Source organism: Monodelphis domestica, chromosome 5 (assembly GCF_027887165.1).
Source record: "Monodelphis domestica isolate mMonDom1 chromosome 5, mMonDom1.pri, whole genome shotgun sequence".
NCBI classification, from domain to species: domain Eukaryota; kingdom Metazoa; phylum Chordata; class Mammalia; order Didelphimorphia; family Didelphidae; genus Monodelphis; species Monodelphis domestica.
The window spans coordinates 275,623,830-275,642,935 of NC_077231.1; the positions used below are offsets into that span (position 1 = coordinate 275,623,830).

The 19,106-nt window shown below is 37.7% G+C and overlaps 1 protein-coding gene and 1 long non-coding RNA gene across 8 annotated transcripts in view; one reads left to right on the plus strand and one right to left on the minus strand.

The window, feature by feature from the left end:
• CDK14 (cyclin dependent kinase 14) overlaps nt 1-19,106 on the plus strand; it is a 648,447-nt gene that overhangs the window by 157,575 nt on the left and 471,766 nt on the right. Inside the window, exon 1 of one of the 7 annotated variants that reach the window (XM_007504996.3) lies at nt 16,145-16,324. The exons of 5 other annotated variants lie outside the window; for them this stretch is intronic. In XM_007504996.3, coding sequence (XP_007505058.1) covers nt 16,322-16,324 — 3 coding nt within the window. In that variant the 5' untranslated portion in view covers nt 16,145-16,321. Of the gene's footprint in view, nt 1-16,144; nt 16,325-18,385; nt 18,476-19,106 lie in introns of those variants that run through there. One more of the 7 variants, XM_007505000.3, reaches the window with a different exon arrangement.
• LOC130454653 (uncharacterized) lies at nt 8,888-9,854 on the minus strand. Its single transcript, XR_008912450.1, has 2 exons — nt 9,764-9,854; nt 8,888-9,105 (listed from the first exon to the last, which is right to left on the minus strand). It is a non-coding gene; the product is annotated as an uncharacterized LOC130454653 (long non-coding RNA).

A 19,106-nucleotide genomic window follows, 5' to 3' on the forward strand; every position in this document is an offset into this window, starting at 1 on the left:
CTCGTATATTTTAGGGCTCTCAGCATTTGAGTTTTGCTGTAGAAAAGGATGCTTTGATTATGCTAGTTTCTAAACCACAAACAGTAGATGCAAGTCAAATGGAATTGTGGAGTTAGAGACTGACTAGGAGTTGGAGAAAACATTAACTTCCTCCTCTAATATGGTGGCCATAAAGCCTGTTAGCTTTGTGGAACTTTAGGAATTTAAGGAAAAACTTGCTTATGTAACAAGTTTATTAGGAGAGAAAACTTACAACTTCTTAATTTTTTGGATCAAAAAAATTTTTTTTAATCCATATATGCTATAGCATCTGATTTGAAAACATCTTGAAGATGATGGTTTACTCCAAACTCAAATGGTTATTAACATGCTTTCCCCTAAAGTCTTGGTCTCTCCTCTCCCCCCCTTCTCCCCCCCCCCCCCAATTTCAGATGTTTTCTGTGAAAATAAAGATGGAGATACACAGCATATTTTGTTCTGGATTTCATCTTGTTTGTTTTAAAAAAGAAAATAACTTTGTTCCTATTTAAGAGTTGATGTACCTTGTGTTTACTGTTTCTTTCACTGTCAGAAAAGTGATATGTATGAGCTATTTTTATTTCTACTTTCACCTTGTCTTAAATGTGTGATTTTCCCAGTCTTGGCCTTCTGGTGACGGATTTGTGTTTTGTTGAAAAAAAGTAACTGAAGTCTTTTTTTTAGGACAGCAGACAATCAGGGTTTTTTTTTTTTTTTTAGGTTATGCTTTTAAAATTATTTATTTATTTAAAATATTAAGTAGCCACTCTGCAAGGAAGGCACAATGCTACATGCTATAGGAGACATGCAGGTAAATTAGACCTTCTCCCTGCCTTGATGGACCTCAGATAGATCATTTTAAGCTCTTCCCTGATTATTGTCTTACTTTCTGATGAGTCACTAAGTCAATGCTTCCATTCTTCCATTCTTTTTACTTTCTCTACCAAGAGTATCCCTTTTCTACTGACTAGTTATCAGGTTTTTTTTTTTTTAATATTTTGTGGGTGGGAATAGTAGGAAGAGATAAATAAGAAGAAGAGTGTTCTGAACAAAATAAGAAATAGAAAGTTGACATTTTGAATTTTGTGTGGAGATGAGAACACCATTCCCCCTTTTAACCATCCCACCCCCTTCTTTCCTTGGTGTTTAGCACTTCTAAATTAAGGCCCTAAAATGTTCATGATAGAGTTTGGGGCCATTAAGAAGTGGAAATAAGAAAAAACTTCAACTTCCTACTCAATATAGAGTTTCATGGGAAGAACACTGAGGAAGGAATTTATTAATTTAGAGGAAAACCTGTACCAGGGTTTGTTGGGGCTTTTTCCTATGGCATGGAATCAGAGAATTTTAGAGTTGGAATTTTAGAGGGATCTCATTGGATCTCCAAGCTATGTAGAATGCCCTTCTTTGACATCCCTGACAGGTTGTCATTCTGTCTTTGCTTGAACACCTCTAGTGACAGGAGCACACATTCATAAGGCAGTCTTTTACATTTTTGAATAGCTTGCTTGTTTAGCCCATCAGTTTTTCTGGAGAGCTACTTCCTCTTTGCTGGTATATTCATCAGTGAACTGAACTTCCATTTTTATGATTCTGCTACTTCTTTTATTATAATCTCCCCTCTCTCCTCATGCAGCTTCTGGTCTTTGACTCTCTATAGTCAGGAGATGATGATTGTGGGGTCCTTTGCTTCCCATGTAGAGATCCCTAAGACTTTGAAGTGGGAAAGAACATTAAAATAATCTTCTCCAAATCTGGCATCTTTCACACTAAGAAAATAGATGCAGGAAGGTGGTGACTTGTCCAAGGTCATTCATTTAACTGGTTCTGGGGGCTGGGTTCCTGATTTATCCAGATTAGTGCTTCTTCCTCTAAAATGGGACCTTCTCTTCTCTAATAAGACATTCTAGGACCTCAGGAGAGTTACTTGGCTTAACTTAGACCTAAGCAATGGGGGATGGTAGAGGTTATGAGGGTAATGGCATATTAAACAGTTTTCCATTTGGTGAGGTAAGCCTAGCTCCATCAATAGCTTGTTCCTGCTTGAATTTCTTTCTGGTATTACTGTTCCTGTACCTAGCTGGTTTTCTGACAGAGGATCATTTTCACAAAGCCCAGATTAGAGATTCCAGTGCTTATTGGCCATTTGTTTTCAGTAGCTTTTAAAATCCTGAGACTGAGTCAGTGAATGAGCCTTTATGGATACCCACAGGACATTCTGCTAGAGACTTGAGCATCATTTCTATAGAGGATGAACATAATCATATGGTAATGTGAAGTGCTTAAGTCTTCCTCTCTACTGGAATCATTATCTTTCATAGAGAGGCAGCCAGGCATGACTAGGGGGCCAGGCATGACTTTAAAGTCCTAGGATATGAGACATTGGATTTGGGGTCAGGTTCAAGTCCCAACTTAGACACTTGTTAACTGTCTGACTTTGGGCTCTCCAAGTCTCAGTTTCCTTATCTGTAAAAAGAGGAAATTGGATTCTCTGAGATGTCTTCTAGCTCTGAATCTATAATCCTTGGACTTTTGCTAAGTCCTAGATCTTTTGACCTTTCTTAATTTACCTGAGTTGGTTATAGAATTGTCCTGATTAAAGTATGGGAGCTTGGGGTGCAGAGGGCAAGAAGGGGAGAATTTCTTTACCTGAATGGGGTACCATAACAATTTGAGTCAAGATAATTCTATGAATTCAATTTTAGAGAGAGGCAGAATCAGAGAAGATTCCTAAAACGTCTGACTGGTCTCTTGAAAATCTAATGTTTCTCTTCTTCCCGCTCCCATCCCAGTAGAGATAGAAGCCCAAACCCTGTGCAACCCTAGCTCTGTTTCCTATACTATGTAAGTACTGAAGGAGCACCCTCAATGATGCCATTCTAAGTCTTCTTGCCCTCTGGTCCTTATGGATTCCACTCTCACTAAGTTCTCTTTGCAGATCTCCAGATAATTTGTAGCTCCACATCAATTCCTTGTTCTTGTTTTCTTGGGTAGTGAGTGGGTTGAGGTAGATGATGGACATATCAAAGGGCCCCGAGAATCCTGGACTTAATGATTTAGAGCTGGGAAGAGATGTAAAGAGGTACATCCAGTCCAATCCCCTTCATTTTACAAATGAGGTAATTGAATTAAATAGATTCTTCCAAGATTTTCTATAATTTAAACTCATGTCTTCTGACGTTTTTCTACTATATCATATTCTGCTGATTAACTCATAGTGACTGGAGTAAGAACAATATTCTTTCTGTTCCTCAATGTTTGTGACAAATGGACTTTTATATGAAAAAAAATTCTTCTCTCTCTTTTTTTTTTGCTGGGGGAGGGGGGCAATCTTGGGGCATAATTTTAAGAGTTCATTTGCTTCTGCTGTTCATCCTTAAATGATATCTTGCTAAGAACAGAGTGGTTGATGGAGGAACACTTCATGGAAGCATTAGATTGTGTTTTCAGATGGCCGATAAACAGCAGGGTATGGACATCTGACTGCTCTCCTTTATTCCCATTTGAAGGTTCAGTTAAGATTCAATATCGACTATCATAGAAAATGTTCACACAGCTGGAATTTATGGGACCAGTCAGGACTTTATTAATGGATTGCAGTCAGTTTCATTATTGTTGAGCTTTCAACTCATGAAAATAGAGAGAACTGACATTCGAGCATTAAGAGGTTTCCATCCCTCCCCATTTCCCCAGGGACCCTGTTCCCTGTTTCCCTTCATAATTGGTGTGCATGTGTAGTGACCTCTGAGCCTCTGAAAAATTTCAGCACATTGAAAGTCATTCAAATATTGTGCTTTTATGAATTCCTTTGAGGAAACCATGTTCAAATATGGGACCAAGTCTTGAAGCCAGACTAGGAAGAACATCAAATTTTAAATTGCACAACATTAATATTAAAGTTAGTCACTCATCCATCATCCTAGCATTAATAATAAGTGTAAACTTTATTTTCAAAGATGACTACTTTGGATGGGGAGACTTAAGTTGTATTTGTTTCTATCGCCATCTGTTCCTGAGCAAGGAGATGGTACACAACTTTATTTCTCCTTCAGGGAAGGGATTTAAAAATATTTTTTAATCTTTATTTTTAAATGCTGTTCATATGGTTACCAGGAGAAAGGATTCATCTCCTAATGGATCAATCAGTGATTACAGAAGTGGATTTCTTTGCCATTTCAGTGTTTAATGATACCTTCTGGTGGCTTTATTTTTCATGGGGGATGGTATATCAGTGAATATTTGAAAGTCATAAGCATCAAAGGTAGAGACTGACTTAGTTTGGTACAAAGTAGAAGGCAATTGCAAATGAAATGGATTGAAGGGAAAAAACAAGCCTCTCCTTTGGTAGTCATTAGAGATAATGGCAAGAGGAGGCTTCCTGAAGAAGTGGCAGAAACTGTCGTTTAAGATGTTTGACTGTGGTAGACTCTAGAAAGTACATGTTAAAATAAGGGTTCCAGAGTGGGGGCTTGGTGGTTCAGTGGATAGAGAGCCAGGCTTAGAGATCAGAGGTCCTGGGTTCCAATTTGACCTCAAATACTTCTTCTGTGTGACTCTGTGTAAGTCACTTAGCCCTGGTTGCCTCTTACTGCTCTTCTGCCTTAGAATTGATATTTAGTATTGATTCTAAGAGAGAAAATAATGGATTTTTAGAAAAGGATTTCAATATAATGAGGATATATACTATTCATCTCAATGTTTTGTGATTCTATGTTCAACAAAGTCTGTTCACCATAATTTTGATAATGGGGAAGTTTTTGGAATTGTAATTTTAGCCAGATTTCATATATCTTTATGTCAAGGGGACTCGTCTAAATATATAATGGTTCTCTCTCCACAGGTGAGTCATAAGACACATGATCATTAAATCTATGGGAGCTGATGAGATCAAGTAAAATATTATAAAGAGAAGGGTGATAGGGGTTTAGGATAGAGCTCTGTGAGACTTCCAGGGCTAGTGGGCATGAGCTGGATAAAATCCAGCAAGAGACTAAAAAGGTAGGACCAGATAGGTGAAGGTGTACTAGGAGAGAATGGTGCCATTAAAAAACCAACAGATAAGAGCAAATCAAAGAGATGAAATGAGTCAGTGACTTCAGAATAGTCAAGAAGGATGAAGATTGAGAAAAGGCCATTAGGTTCAGTGATTAAGAAATCTTTAATGACTTGGGAGAAAATAGTTTCAATTGGATGATGAGGTCAGAAGCTAGACTTTGGGAATTAAGAAGAGAGTGAGAAGAAAGGAATAAATGGTACCAAATGTGAAAGGTCTTCTTTAAGAGTTTAGCTTCAAGAGGGAAGAGAAATATGGGATAATAGATATCAGGGATTGATGGATCAAGTGAGAGTTTTAATTTTTTTTTAAAGGATGGAGAAGACACAGACATTTTTGTAGCCAGCCATAGGGAAGGAGTTAGTAGACAAAAGAGACAAAGAGATTGAAGATAAATAAAAGAGTAGGGACGAGATAGATGAAACAGTCTTTAGAGAAGATGAGATAGAATGGGATTACTTGAGTTTCTTTGGCAAAGAAAAGAACCACCTCATCATATGAGAGGGACTGAAGGCACAAATAGAAGTAGAAGGTATCTGGAAGAGATGAACAGGAAACTCAAAGATAATAGACTCCATTTTTTTTTTCAGTGAAATAGGAGGCAAGTTTCTTCCTTCTTCCTTCTTCCTTCTCAGCTGAGAAGGAAGGTTGAAAAGTTTTGTGAAAAGTTGTTGTGATTAAGATAGTGAATCTATTAGGGAAAGGATTACTTTGCTGCAGGGAAGACTCAATTGAGATTTGCAGTATAAATTTGAAGAGGATTAAGTCAAAACAGTTTCCCACCTGCTGCCTTCAACAGCATAGGAGTAAGAGTAAAGATATAGTATGATCCTTTGGTCATAATAATCTAGGTCTGAGACGGCTCGATACATATGGTGATAGGATACAAGAGACAAGGGAATTCAAGACAAGAGGACCTTATTGAGTTGAACTCTTCACAAAGGGTTAAAATGAGTAGGGAGGAGAGTGTAGCCAGGGTAGGAATAATACTGACCTTGACCAGAAAGAAGAAAAAATAAGTAAAAGTTTTCTTTAATGGAAGCATATACTGTTACATCGCTAGAAAGAAAAGTTTAATAATTTTGACATTCTGAAAACCTTTGGACTGTTTTACAATCATTGTTTTCTGGAGATATGAGTTAAAGGTCAATGGGCAATGGAGAGACTTTGGGAGGACCAATTTTCACTTCTTGACATGAGCACGATTAGCTAATTCACATGGTGGTATGGGTTAATGCTATATCAAGAATTCCCTTTTGGACTTAGAGGGGTTTTACTAGTCTCTGCTGTCTACATTTATAAAATAGAGAAAAAACCTCAATAAGTGAAACTATTCTGCTTAGGTAATGCTATGGATGGGGGTATATATTATTGCAATTATTATTCCCATAGTTTAGACTAGAAGGTTACAGTGATTTGTGGGATTGGTCAAATTGTTTTTTCTTCACTTAGAATCAGAAACTAGGTCTGGGGAATGCAGATTATGTATACTTCCTTGAGCCCTGGAATATTTCTGTTAGACCTTCATAAAATTCATTGCAATGTCATTTAGGTAGACCCGTGGGCAAAGTTATTATACAAAGTATGTATGGAAAAAACTGATTCCACCGCTCAACACCTTGGCAAAATGTGACCTGAGATTTCCATAATCTTTTGGGGGGAAAGGATATGGAAAAAATTTATATCTAATGAATATTGGAATGTTCATCTCTCATGCTCTTCAAAGATTCTGAAATGGATTTCTTGGTCTGAAGAGTTTTTTTCTGTCTGCTTGCTTGCATTGTGTCCCTTAATACCTCATTTGGACATACTGAAGAATCCCATTAAAATCTGCTCATTATTAAATGAATTATCTCAGGCCAATCATGCTCTCTAGAATGTAACAACATTAAGAAAAAACTTCATATAACACAGCTTGGAACACAATTTTCAGACCTATCTTCTCTGTTTTTGGTGTTTTTAGAGGGAACTTTCTGTATTTCTGCATGACTTTGAAACCATTCAATCTAAGTGTTTGTCAGAGGATCTTGGGATGTTTAGTCTAGAAAAGAGAACATTGGGAGAAAAGATAGTCATCTTCCAAGTTTGTCATGTGGAGGAGATATTTATTTGACTTCTCTCTGGGGACAAAGAGAACAACTAGGATCAATAGTTGGAAATTAAATTAGAGTTTTGAAGTTTAACAAGTTTTTGTTAACCAGAAGACAGCAAGTCAGACATGTAGCAGGAGAAACAAGACAGAGAGGTCATGAAAAGTCAAAAGAGAAGACCTAGAAAAAGATGGGCAACTGTGAGACATACTGTAGAAATCAAGAAAGATGAAAATTGAGAAGAGGCTATAAATTTGCTTCTTCGTTATTTTGCAGAGAATAGTTTCAGTTACATGAAGAGGATAAAAGCAGCAATTTGAGTCTGTTAGCATCTGGTGAGTGTTTTTTTTTTTTAAGGATGAAGGAGACTTGGGCATGTGCTTATAGGCAGCAGAGAAGGAAACTGTAGATAAGGAGAGATTGAAGATGAGAAATTTATATACCTATCTTTCTATGCACAATGTACATGTGTGTATGTGCCTCTAATTTTCTAAGGAAAAATAATCAATGAAATTATTTTAGTAACATATATTAGAATTAACATTAGAAAAAGTAAGGATGATAGTGGGGATAATCTGCTGGAGGAAATGGGAGAGGATGGGGTCAAGTCTGTATCCTGCCAAGGAAAAAAAGGGAATTTTAATTTTTCATTGAAAAAGGTGAGTTTTCCAGTAGAGAGGCTGGGGAAGAGAGTGATGGGGAAGACTTCAAGTGAGAAGAAAATGTCTGGTGCAACAGCTGTGATTAGTATTATAGTGATTCAATTAGGGGAGAATAAAAAGATTGACTGGATTTTGTGAGAGACCAGTTAAGATGAAGTAAGAGAAGTTTATAGTGGAGTGGCCTCATTCATTAATTTTGTGATTTCCTCCAGTTCTTTCCAACAGCACATGAGTAGGGTTGAAACAGGCAGGTGATAGGAGTAATGAGGATAGGATCTGGATAGGTGTGATTGGCTGTAGGACAATTGAGCAAGACTCGAGAGTAAAGGAAAGGATGGTATAGTGTTGAACTGGTTTCATAAGGAGTCAAGATTGGGAAAGGAGGATAATGCAGGTTGAATAGAAGTGAGGATCTAGGATTATTAGTGAGGGATTAACAGGACTGTGCATGACTGTAAGGGATGTAAAGGAGGTTTGTGAATCATGAGGCACAAGGAATTAAGAAATTATGGTCAAATAAAGGAAATTGAGAGTGCTTGAAAATGGAATTGGAAAATGTGGGTGGTGGCAGTCAAGAGTATGACATCTCTTGAGGTTTTGTGGAGGATACTGAATAGATTGAAACATTGAGAAGTTGGAGTATTTGAGGGATATATGTTGATGTCTCCTAGAATGAGGCAATGGTATTGGGGGTAGATGGAGAAGGAAATGGCAACTCATTCCAGTATCTTTGCCAAGGAAACCCCAAATAGGGTCACAAAGAGTCAGGCATGACTGAAAAACAACTGAACAACAACATTGGAGGAAGAGAGGAAGATAGTGAGCCAGGCATTGAGTTCATTAAGAAAGGATAGGGAATGTCCCGGAGGGTCCCCTACCAGATCCTGTATAGGGAGATGAATTTAGATGGACACTTAGAGTTGTCCAAAATTAGAATGAGCTTCTCTCTTCTCCTCTCCTCCAGCTACTGGTGTCACCTTTAAAACAATTACTATTTTTACTTTGCATATTTTTCATACACATATACATTCCCTTTCTCCACTTCCTCTCTTTTCCCTCCCCAATTTTCTTTTTTTTTCTTTGTATTCCCAGAAACTGGTCCAAGACCTGACCATAAATGCTTTTTGATTGGTTGCATCTTGTGGTAACGAGTTCTCTGTAATTAGAGAAATTTAGTGGAATGGTAGGTTGGTCCTTGGGTTTGTAGAGAGAATTCAGCTCTTAGGAGGTTGACTGGCTGGATGACTTGTGAGATCTTCCAAATGATAAGGCTGTCATTCTCCTGGTGAGATTTAGAAAAGAAAAGGGTATAGAAATGAGTGTCTTTACACGTATATATACACATACCTATATCTGTGTGCACAATGTAGTATGGATGTACCTATAATTTTATAAGCATAAAAGAAGGAAAAACAATTAAATGAAATTATTTTAGTAACATATATTAGAATTCAGACTGCTGGGAAAACATCTAAATGTTTCATAATGGAATTAGCAACACAATTATCAAACCTGTAGGAGGTAATCACTGAAGCTGAATGAAGATTATAGCAAAACTTCATTCGTAGCCTCAGTATAAAGGGACATTACATTCTGAGGTGCACTTCATTTAGCCATGCCCATCCGCCCATGGATTCAGGACTTGGAGAAAATTAGGTCATACCCCAAAGAAATAACGTTTCTTAAATGCAAAATGTTTAATTAAAATAAAAGAATGATCCTCAGTATTAGAAATTAACTCCTCTGGGCTATAGAGGTCTACTCTGAGAAGAAATATGGCATAGTGGATAGAGCCAGACTTAAAGCCAGGAGGACCTGGAGCCAAGTTTTGTCTTTGACACATCCTGGCTGTATGACACTAGGGGAATCTAGGCAGCTCTCTAAGAGGGGGAGATTACAGAGAATGTGCAGACCTGCATTGCTAGAAGGAATTAACTTACCTGGAAATTTCCTATACCAGTTATATCACAGGTAGAATCACTCTCCCATTATTTCCTTCCTTCCTTCCTTCCTTCCTTCCTTCCTTCCTTCTTCCTTCCTTCCTTCCTTCCTTCCTTCCTTCCTTCCTTCCTTCCTTCCTTCCTTCCTTCCTTCCTTCCTTCCTTCCTTCCTTCCTTCCTTCCTTCCTTCCTTCCTTCCTTCCTTCCTTCCTTCCTTCCTTCCTTCCTTCCTTCCTTCCTTCCTTCCTCCCTCCCTCCCTCCCTCCCTCCCTCCCTCCCTCCCTCCCTCCCTCCCTCCCTCCCTCCCTCCCTCCCTCCCTCCCTCCCTCCCTCCCTCCCTCCCTCCCTCCCTTCCTTCCTTCCTTCCTTCCTTCCTTCCTTCCTTCCTTCCTTCCTTCCTTCCTTCCTTCCTTCCTCCCTCCCTCCCTCCCTCCCTCCCTCCCTCCCTCCCTCCCTCCCTCCCTTCCTCCCTCCCCTAGGTTTAGCAGAGTGCCTGTCATATGTTTGTTCAGTCATGTCCAACTCTTTATGACCTCACTTGCGATTTTCTTGGCAAAGATACTGGAGTAATTTACCATTTTCTTCTCCAGCTCATTTTTCAGATGAGGAAACTGAGGCAAACAGGGTTAGGTGACTTGCTAAGAATCATGTAGCTGATAAGTGTCTGAGGCCATATTTGAACTCATAAAGTTGCGTCTTCCCAATTTCAGGCCCCACATTCTTTCCACTGAGATACCCAACTGTCTGACACATAATAGATACTTAATAAATGTTTATTGATTGATTGGTGGGTAGAGTACTGGACCTGAAGGCAAGAAATTAAAATGTATCCTCAGTGAAACTCTGGGAAAATCACTTCAACTATGTCTACCTCATTTTCTGCATCTGTAAAATGGTGGACAATAATAGCACTTGCCTCTCAGAGTTGTTGAAAGGATCAACTGAGATAATATTTTTTAAATATAATTTTTATTTTATTTAAAAAATATTTTTCCATGGTTCCATGTAGCATGTTTTCTGCCTCTCCTTTTCTTTCCCCTCTCCCAGAGCTGACAAGCAATTCCCCTGGATTATACATGTATTATCACAAATGAGATAATATTTTTAAGACATTTGTAAATCTTACAGTGCTGTGTGAATGCTGGCTATTATTATTACTGTGTTATTACTCCCATCTGTGTTATCTTGCAATCTCCATGCACCCTTTGGAGAGAGGTAGAGGGTCCTGGTGGATAGCATGCTGGACATATAGTCTGGGAGACAAGTTTAAAGTCCACTTGAGCTATTTGCTAGCTACCCAATTCTGGCCAAGTCACCTAAACCCTTGGAGATGACTGATGATGACGGTGATGTTCATGGGGGGGAAGAGAAAATGACCAATGGCCATAAAGGAGGAGATGTGATCTCTTCAGATCTTACCATTTTAGAAACATTTCTATTTCCAGCCTCAGCCTGGATCATTGAGGAGTCTCAAGACAAATAGGGAAGCCATGCCCGGAGCCCACTAAAATGCATGTCACTAGAAAATGGTTGATTCTCAGGGATAATTTTTAGTTCAAATGAATTCATTTGAAATGAATGCCAACCTTAGCTGAATTAAGTTGTGCTCTTCCCAGTCTACTGCTGTGAGTTGGGGAGACAGTGGTCTGGTTTTTACATGGCTTGAAGCAAAAATCGTAGGTCAAACTGTGACTTTTGCAGCCTGCAACACTGTTTGAATTCCTAACAATTCTTACAGGGCTTTGAGCTCGCCAGCTAATGAATAGACTGCAGTTAATGATGAGTGAACCTCAAAATAATTGGTTCAGAGAAGCACCCAGAGGTACTAATGCATCTCTGAGCTCATGGGTACTTCTTGGATCTGTTGAATTCATTTAGGGGGAAAAAATGGGAAAGAACAGAAGCATGTTTTGGCATTTGCAAGGCTTTTCATCTGTTTTAAATATCATGAGAACATCCTTTCTTGTGTGATTTTTGTCACTTCAATGTCTAAACGGAACAAGAAAATGGGAGAGAATTTAGCAACAGAACAAACAACAATAGGGGATCTTTAAAAGAGCCTTCAGGTTTATAAAGCATTTACAGATACCATCTCACTGAATCCTAACAATAGCTGTGGGAGGTGGATGCTCTTCTTATCCCCATTTTACAGATGAGAAAACTTGAGATAGTTTCAATGACTTGTCCAGGGGCAAATAGCTGGTAAAAGTCTGAGGCTGAATTTGCACTCAGATCTTCCTGACTATAGACCCAGTCCTTTATCCATCCACTGTGTCACCTAGTACCCTTGACCTATAAATATTCTTTTAAAAAAATTTATTTTGATATAAATATTCTTAATACTCATTTATTTCTGAAATGTTGGCCATTATCAACCAAGCACAGATTCTATCTTTAGCTTCCTTATGCTCATAAATCTTACACAGATGACCTATGTTTTGGCTTGTTGCTCTGTGAATGACAAAAACTACATCATGAGAACACTTTATTCTTCATCAACTTAGTTCCTGAGTCTTAATTGGATGCCTGCTATATGTAAAATACTCCTCAAAGCCTCTTTTCTAAAAGAAACAGATGACATAATCCTCACCCTCAAGGAAACTGTACTTTGGTTATCAGAGGCAAATATGCATACATGAAACAATTAGACAGTAATTACAACATCCCAAATAATGCAAAATATATGTTGTAAGCTGAAAGCATAAGCCTTGGGGAGGATTCAGAATGAAGACACAATTAGATTTGGGCTAGGGTTTCCTTAGTACTGACAATGACATCCTTACATTTTAATCATCATCATTCTCATTCAAGTATTTCAAAATTGATGAAACACTTTCTCAATAACAGCCTTGTGAAGTATAGTGTAAATGTCCTCACCCCAAAGATGAGGAAGTTCAGGGCTCAAGATCACATTGGTATTAAGACCATTCCACAAAGAGGTAGGTTATGGCAGACCTGGGGTTCCTGACCCCCTGTCTAGTATTCTTTTAGGGTCTTGCTGAATAAATCCTTATTGACGGTTTGGATAATAATACCATGTGAGACATGTAAAATCCAGTGGAATTGCATATTGCCTATGGGAGGAGGGGTGAGAAAGAACACGAATCATGTAACTATGGGAAAATGCTCTAAATTAGTTAATTAAATACAATTTTAAAAAATAGAAAAATTAATATGTGAGAAGTGGAACCAAGACTTTGCCACGACTGCCAAGATGGAGGTACGCAATGGATGGCTTTCGTAAAATTTGGATGTCAGAGGAGTATCTGTAGCCCTTGGTTTTCTCTTCTATCTTGCCTTTGTCTTTTTTTTTTAACATGATTCATCTGCCTCAATGCATATTCAAAGCTTTTTCCTTCTGGAAAAATAAGGGAGTGCCCCATATGGAAGTTGGATAGTTGTGAATCCATAGTCAGGGTAAAAGTTCTCTTTATTCATCTTCTTCTAAACCAAATCTCTCCTCTCTCTTTTTTTTTTTAACAGGTCCTCTGTGCAATGCTATATACATCCTACATCTATGTTTTCCTGTAGAGTGTGAATACAGATTTCCTTTGTAAAAGTAATTACCAGAATAAGAAGGATCAAATTTAAGCAGTTGGCATGTCACAAAATTCAGGCACTGGAAATTTTTCCAATCTCACATGATGCCTTGTCCTGTATAAATGGAGATTTTGAACCCTAGACTTCATCCCCCAGAAATCCTTGGTATTTCCCAGAATTCCCTATAATCTCACCCGAGTCTCCACTAGGCAAGATTACAATTGATATTTAACTGGCAGTAATGCCTCCCACGCTCTTCTTCTCTTTCTTCCTTTGCAATGATGTAGCAAGTATAGTGGTAAGCTAAGTGTGGGGATTTTAAATGGGCTAATCAGCAACAGGCATGTGGTTTTTATTTTGTATCTTCTTTATTCCTTGATTTTCTAATGATCCTTACTAAACCTCATAAAATATAATATTTTTATTATTAGAAATATCATTGTAAATTTTACAGTCCTATATGGAAAAATCTCAAATACAGATGATTTCCCTGTCCCCAGTGCTCTGCCCAAACAGATTTTCATACTGTTATAATCAAATTTGCACTTGATACAGTGAAGTGCTGTCCTGGAGAAGTTCATCAAAAAGGATTTTAAAGCACTTATTATGTGTCAAGCATTGGATTAGGTGCTGGGGATAAAAAATCAAAAACTTTTGGAGGAAACAACATATACATGAATATATATAAAGCATAAATATATAAATATACATTTATCTATTACATTTACTTCATGTACATGTATATGAAGTAAATACAGGGTAATGGAGGAGGGCACAAAAACCAAAAGGGATTGAGGAGGGCTTTAATGCAGAAGCTGGTGAGGATGCTTTGGAGGATTCCAAGAATTAGAAGTAGGGAGATTTCAAAGATTTTCCAGTCCAATGGACAGGAGAGACAGGAGAGGTGAATAGCTGTGGTATAAGGTGGAATGAGAGGTCTCCTCTATACCAAATTTGAGGTCTCTTGTTAGGAGGGAAGAGTCAGGTCAAAAAGGAAGGGATGAAGGAAGGCTTTGTGTAGAGGTGCCTGATTTGTCCCAAATAGAAGGAAGACATTGCACACCGGAGATTGGGAGGTAGGGAATCTCCTTGAGTTCAGAGATGCTCAGAGTTGAGATGAGAGATGAGTTCAGAGATGAGAGAGGGCAGGCTGTAACCAGGGGGTGATTTGCCTATAATGAGTCTATGAAAAAGGGGTAAATTTGAGAAAAGGCTGGACAAGACAGAGATAGGAAGATGGCAGTCATAATAGACAGCGTTAGACTTAGAGTCAAGAAGATCTGAATTCAAATTCTACCTTATGAGACTTATTAGGGAGGCAGCTGGGTCGCTCAATGAATTGAGAGCCAGGCTTAGAGATGGGAGGTCTTGGGTCCCCTTCTGGTGACCCTGGGCAAGTCACTTGACCTTTATTGCCTAGCCCTTACCACTCTTCTGCCTTGGATCCAATACACAGTATTGATTCCAAGATGGAAAGTAAGAGTTTTAAAAAAAAAGACTTGATAGTGGTGACTAAAGTCAGGTAGGCATGATAGCTGTTAAATGTTCATTTAAATTCCTCAATAAAATGAGGAAAAGAGCCTTTATCTCACAAGATTGTTGTTGATCATTTGAGATAATTTATGAAGTGCCTTGCAAACTTTAGTGCTATATAAGTTCTATTATTATTATTATTATTGTCATTTTGATTGGAACTGGCTTGTGGAAAGCCTTGCCTCCTAGGATCAAGGATCTACGTGAGTTGTATAACAATGCTAGAATGTTGTCTTTTTGCCTTATGTTGCCTAATTTTAGATTTTCTCTGCTGATGGAGTCATTAGTTCAAGTATAGAAGTAGTTTGAACAAATTCATTAAAGTAAACTTATTGCTAGGAATTTTTACCTCTTGTGGCCTTCCTCATTTTTTATCCTGAATTTAAACAATTTTATAGGAAAATAGGAACCTCCTAAACATTCAATTCCTGAGACTTTGACAACAAAAACATTTAGGACATTCTAATAACAATGTTAACTTGTAATTTATTCTAAATCCCCTTTTGGTCCTATGATTATACATTTGCATAATTACATTGACATTAAAACAGGAATGTTTACCATTTTTACATGCCATTCACTTTACTGTGGGGAGCTGAATTATTTCATGTAAATATTTTTTGTGTTTTCATATTCCTTACATTTATCATTGTAATGACAATAATACATTTAATTCCATTGATGAGCCAGATTCATTTAAATATCACTCACCATTGTACATTTAGTTTGCTCCTACTTTCTTTATTACAGATCATGCAACTAAAACATCTTTGAACAAAGAGGATCTTTATTTTTTCTATTTAATTACTTCCCTGGGGTCTGGCTTGGTGGTGCAGAACAGGGTCCTTTCTTCTGGGGAGGCTGTGGCCAGTGGTTCTCTTGAGTTCAGAGCTGCAGTAGGGTACCACTGATTGGGTATCTACATTAGGGCTCACACCAAATATAGTGAGCCCTCAGGAAGAGAGTCCTTAGAGTACCTAAGTAAGGGGGAACTCATTGGAAAAATGGACCAATCCATTTTGGGTTTGGGACCGGGAGTGAGCTTTGTGACTCCTGCCTGGGCTAGATTAAAGAGACCCCATCTTAAAAAGATAACAAATGAAAGGAAAATCCTTTCTGGAAGACTATTTCTAGTTGTGGGATTACCATGTCAAAGAAAGAATCATTTTGATGACTTATTGTGTGTTTCTGGGTTGTTCTTCAGAAAAAAGCATAGCATTTTGCAAATGACTGTGATCTCTCCACCCCCAAGAAATACAGTTTGGTTGGTTCTAGAATGCTTCAGCTTTATGACCATCTCAGTATCTCATGATACTTTTTCTGGTTGGAGCTTGAAGCACGGAATGGTTGATTTATGTGAACAAACCACATTACTGGCAATTTCCCTTGCTGATGAATAGATCTTTCTCATTTGGTCCCATCAACTGAGCTATCAGCCAGATCCCCAAAGTGAGGCAGTATGTGGCACCATCCAAGCCTAGATAAATGGTATGTTTTTTATATATAAAGATGACACTGTGGGGCCACTTCAGGAGACTATCACAATTTATTCTGTAATAATCGCAGCCAAAGCCAACAAACTGTTCATTTTGAGTATCTGCTATAACCCCCTCCATCGAAAAAGTTAAGAATAATAGTGATTTGTGAGATTCACTAGAAATGCAGCAACTAAAAAGAAGTTGGGTCTAAACAACTACATGAAATAGACAGCAGTTAATTTAAATTTTTGAGCTTTGATTGTGACCTACAATTTTCTCTATTCAAGTTCCACTTGGAAAGTAGCATTTTGATTGTGTGGTTCTGTTGCTGTGGCTTAGTGCCTGAATGGAAAGTTATGCTAAATTATGTATTACAAATATCTTATTTATTTTGTCCATTCATTTTTTGAAATTATATATGTATAAATATGGATTTCATTAATGCTAAGTTTAGTCTGCCTGTCATTCATAAGCAGTATGATGTTGGGTCAGATGAGTGGACCAATACAATATCAATAAAACTACATATATATTTTGATTATTATATTTTATATATTATATATTATATAATATTATTAAATTTACCATATTAAAACAAGAAATATTTTGGAGTTGATTATGTAGTTTCTAGTGTGATATCGACTTCAATAGATGAGGCACATATTCTGAATATATCTTCCATTTCTCTGTTGTTCATAGATTTATCTAAACTCTTTTTTCATAATTGGTCTTAATTTTAGCCTATGTGAAGTTTTCATCTTTCTTTTGGATTTGGAGGGAAAAAATAAGCCTTGGGATTGACATAAGGAACAGATGACATAAAATGGCAGGTTGAGCATTTTACCTAAGGTCACATAGCAAGTTGGCAGAACCAGGAATTATGATCTCTCAATTCCTTAGCTATTCTTTTATCTCTATTGTATCTTGTAGTTATTAAAGGATAATAAATAGCGATCGTTTTAACTTAGTTACTTTTACATATGAAGAAAAATGTAGCAAAATATCTTCCATAAATTTTCTCTATCATGTTTTAGAAAAAATAGCTGGACAGCCAAGACTTTTGAAAGCAAGTCTCTTGCCAAAGGGGTCTATTAGAAACCAAGCTTTTATGGATAATAATGTGGTTGTGGCTCTGAATACTGATTACTAAGTTTACTTAATAAATCTATTTTTATTTTTTTCTGATAAATGTACCATTTTGTAGATATCATTTAATTAATGTTTTATGATACCCTGTAAATGATTAAAAAGATTGGTCTTCTATTACGGGTGGAGGGAGAATAGCTAGGATTGATATAACTCCTTAGGGTTTACAAAGCCCTTTACAAATATTAGCTTATCTGGTCCTTATAATAACCAACAGTGTGGTAAATGACATTATCATCCCTCTTTCACAGATAAAGAAACTAAGGCTGAAAGAGACCAGGAGACTTGCCCAGTGTCACACAACTGGAATCCGAGGCAGGATTTGGATAGAGGTTTTCCTCTCTCCAGATTCAGCTCCCCTGTGTCTTCAAGATGTCTCAATAGAAGTTATTCTCTCCTTTAAATTGCTAATCAATGATAGCACAGGGTTTAGAGTTTAGGGTCTCAGAGTTTCCTTTTGCTATTTTTTTTAACCACTCTAGAATCACTATAATAGTAATTTCACATTTGGGATAATCTTATTTTTGCCAATACTGGAATAGCTTTTGAACTGAAGAAGTTTTGTAGTTGACTGAATCTTCTCATATAGGGCCTGGAGTCAGGAAGACTTCATCTTCCCGAGTTCAAATCTCACCTCAGTTACTTACTAGCTGGGTGACCCTGGGCCAGATACTTTGTTCAGTTGGCCTTAGTTTCCTCACCTGGAAAATGAGCTGGAGAAAGAAATGTGTGAACCACTCTAGAATCTTTGTCAAGAAAACCCCAAAGTGGGTCAAGAAGAGTCAGTCATGATTGAAATAACTGAACAACATCTTCGTATTACACTTGGTTTGGATGTATGATTTTACCTGATTGTGGAACCCTCGGAACCAAAAAACTCTTAAATAGATCAGAAATTCTATTGTAACTTAATAATAGCAGAGAATTGCCTAGGGCGCCCAGGGATGTATTGACTTGGCTGGGGTCACAAACCCAGTATGTGTTAAATGAAGGGATTCCAGGTCTCCAACAGAATGTAAGTTCATTTCTCCTTTGCATGTCCAATGCTTTGCACGGTGCCCAGCATTTTCCAGGCACTTAATAAATGTATGTTGATTGATTCCTTTATTCTTAAGCTGGGTCTCTACCCTGTGTGCCATGTTACCTCTTTTTATTATATATTAGTGAAATGGAAAGAGCTCCATAAAGAGGGAGTGCCTCGGCTCTTCTATTGGCTAGAATACCTCCAGAATCAAATGTAAAATCCTTTCCGTGAGTATGTGTATAATATTTTTATAGAAGTATCAAAATATAAAATCCTTTCTGTTTCTTCTTAACCTGGTCCTTCCTACCTTTCTAGCCTTCTTTAATCGTATTCTCCTTCACAACCTCTGTGATCCATTGAGTTAGTTAGGTAAAGTGCTTAGCATGGTGTTTGGCACATAGTAGGCACTATATGAATGCTTCTTTCCTTTTATCTTTCCATCGACATTGACCTACTTTTAGTTCCTTGGACCCAATATTCTATCTCTCTACTCTAAGACTTTGCACTCATCTCCCACACTTGGCATCTTTTTCCTTTGGGGACATTTGGAGGAATTACTGTGCCTCTGATGCTCAAGTTCCCTTATTGATGAAACAAGAGAGTAGGACTACATCTTCTAGAA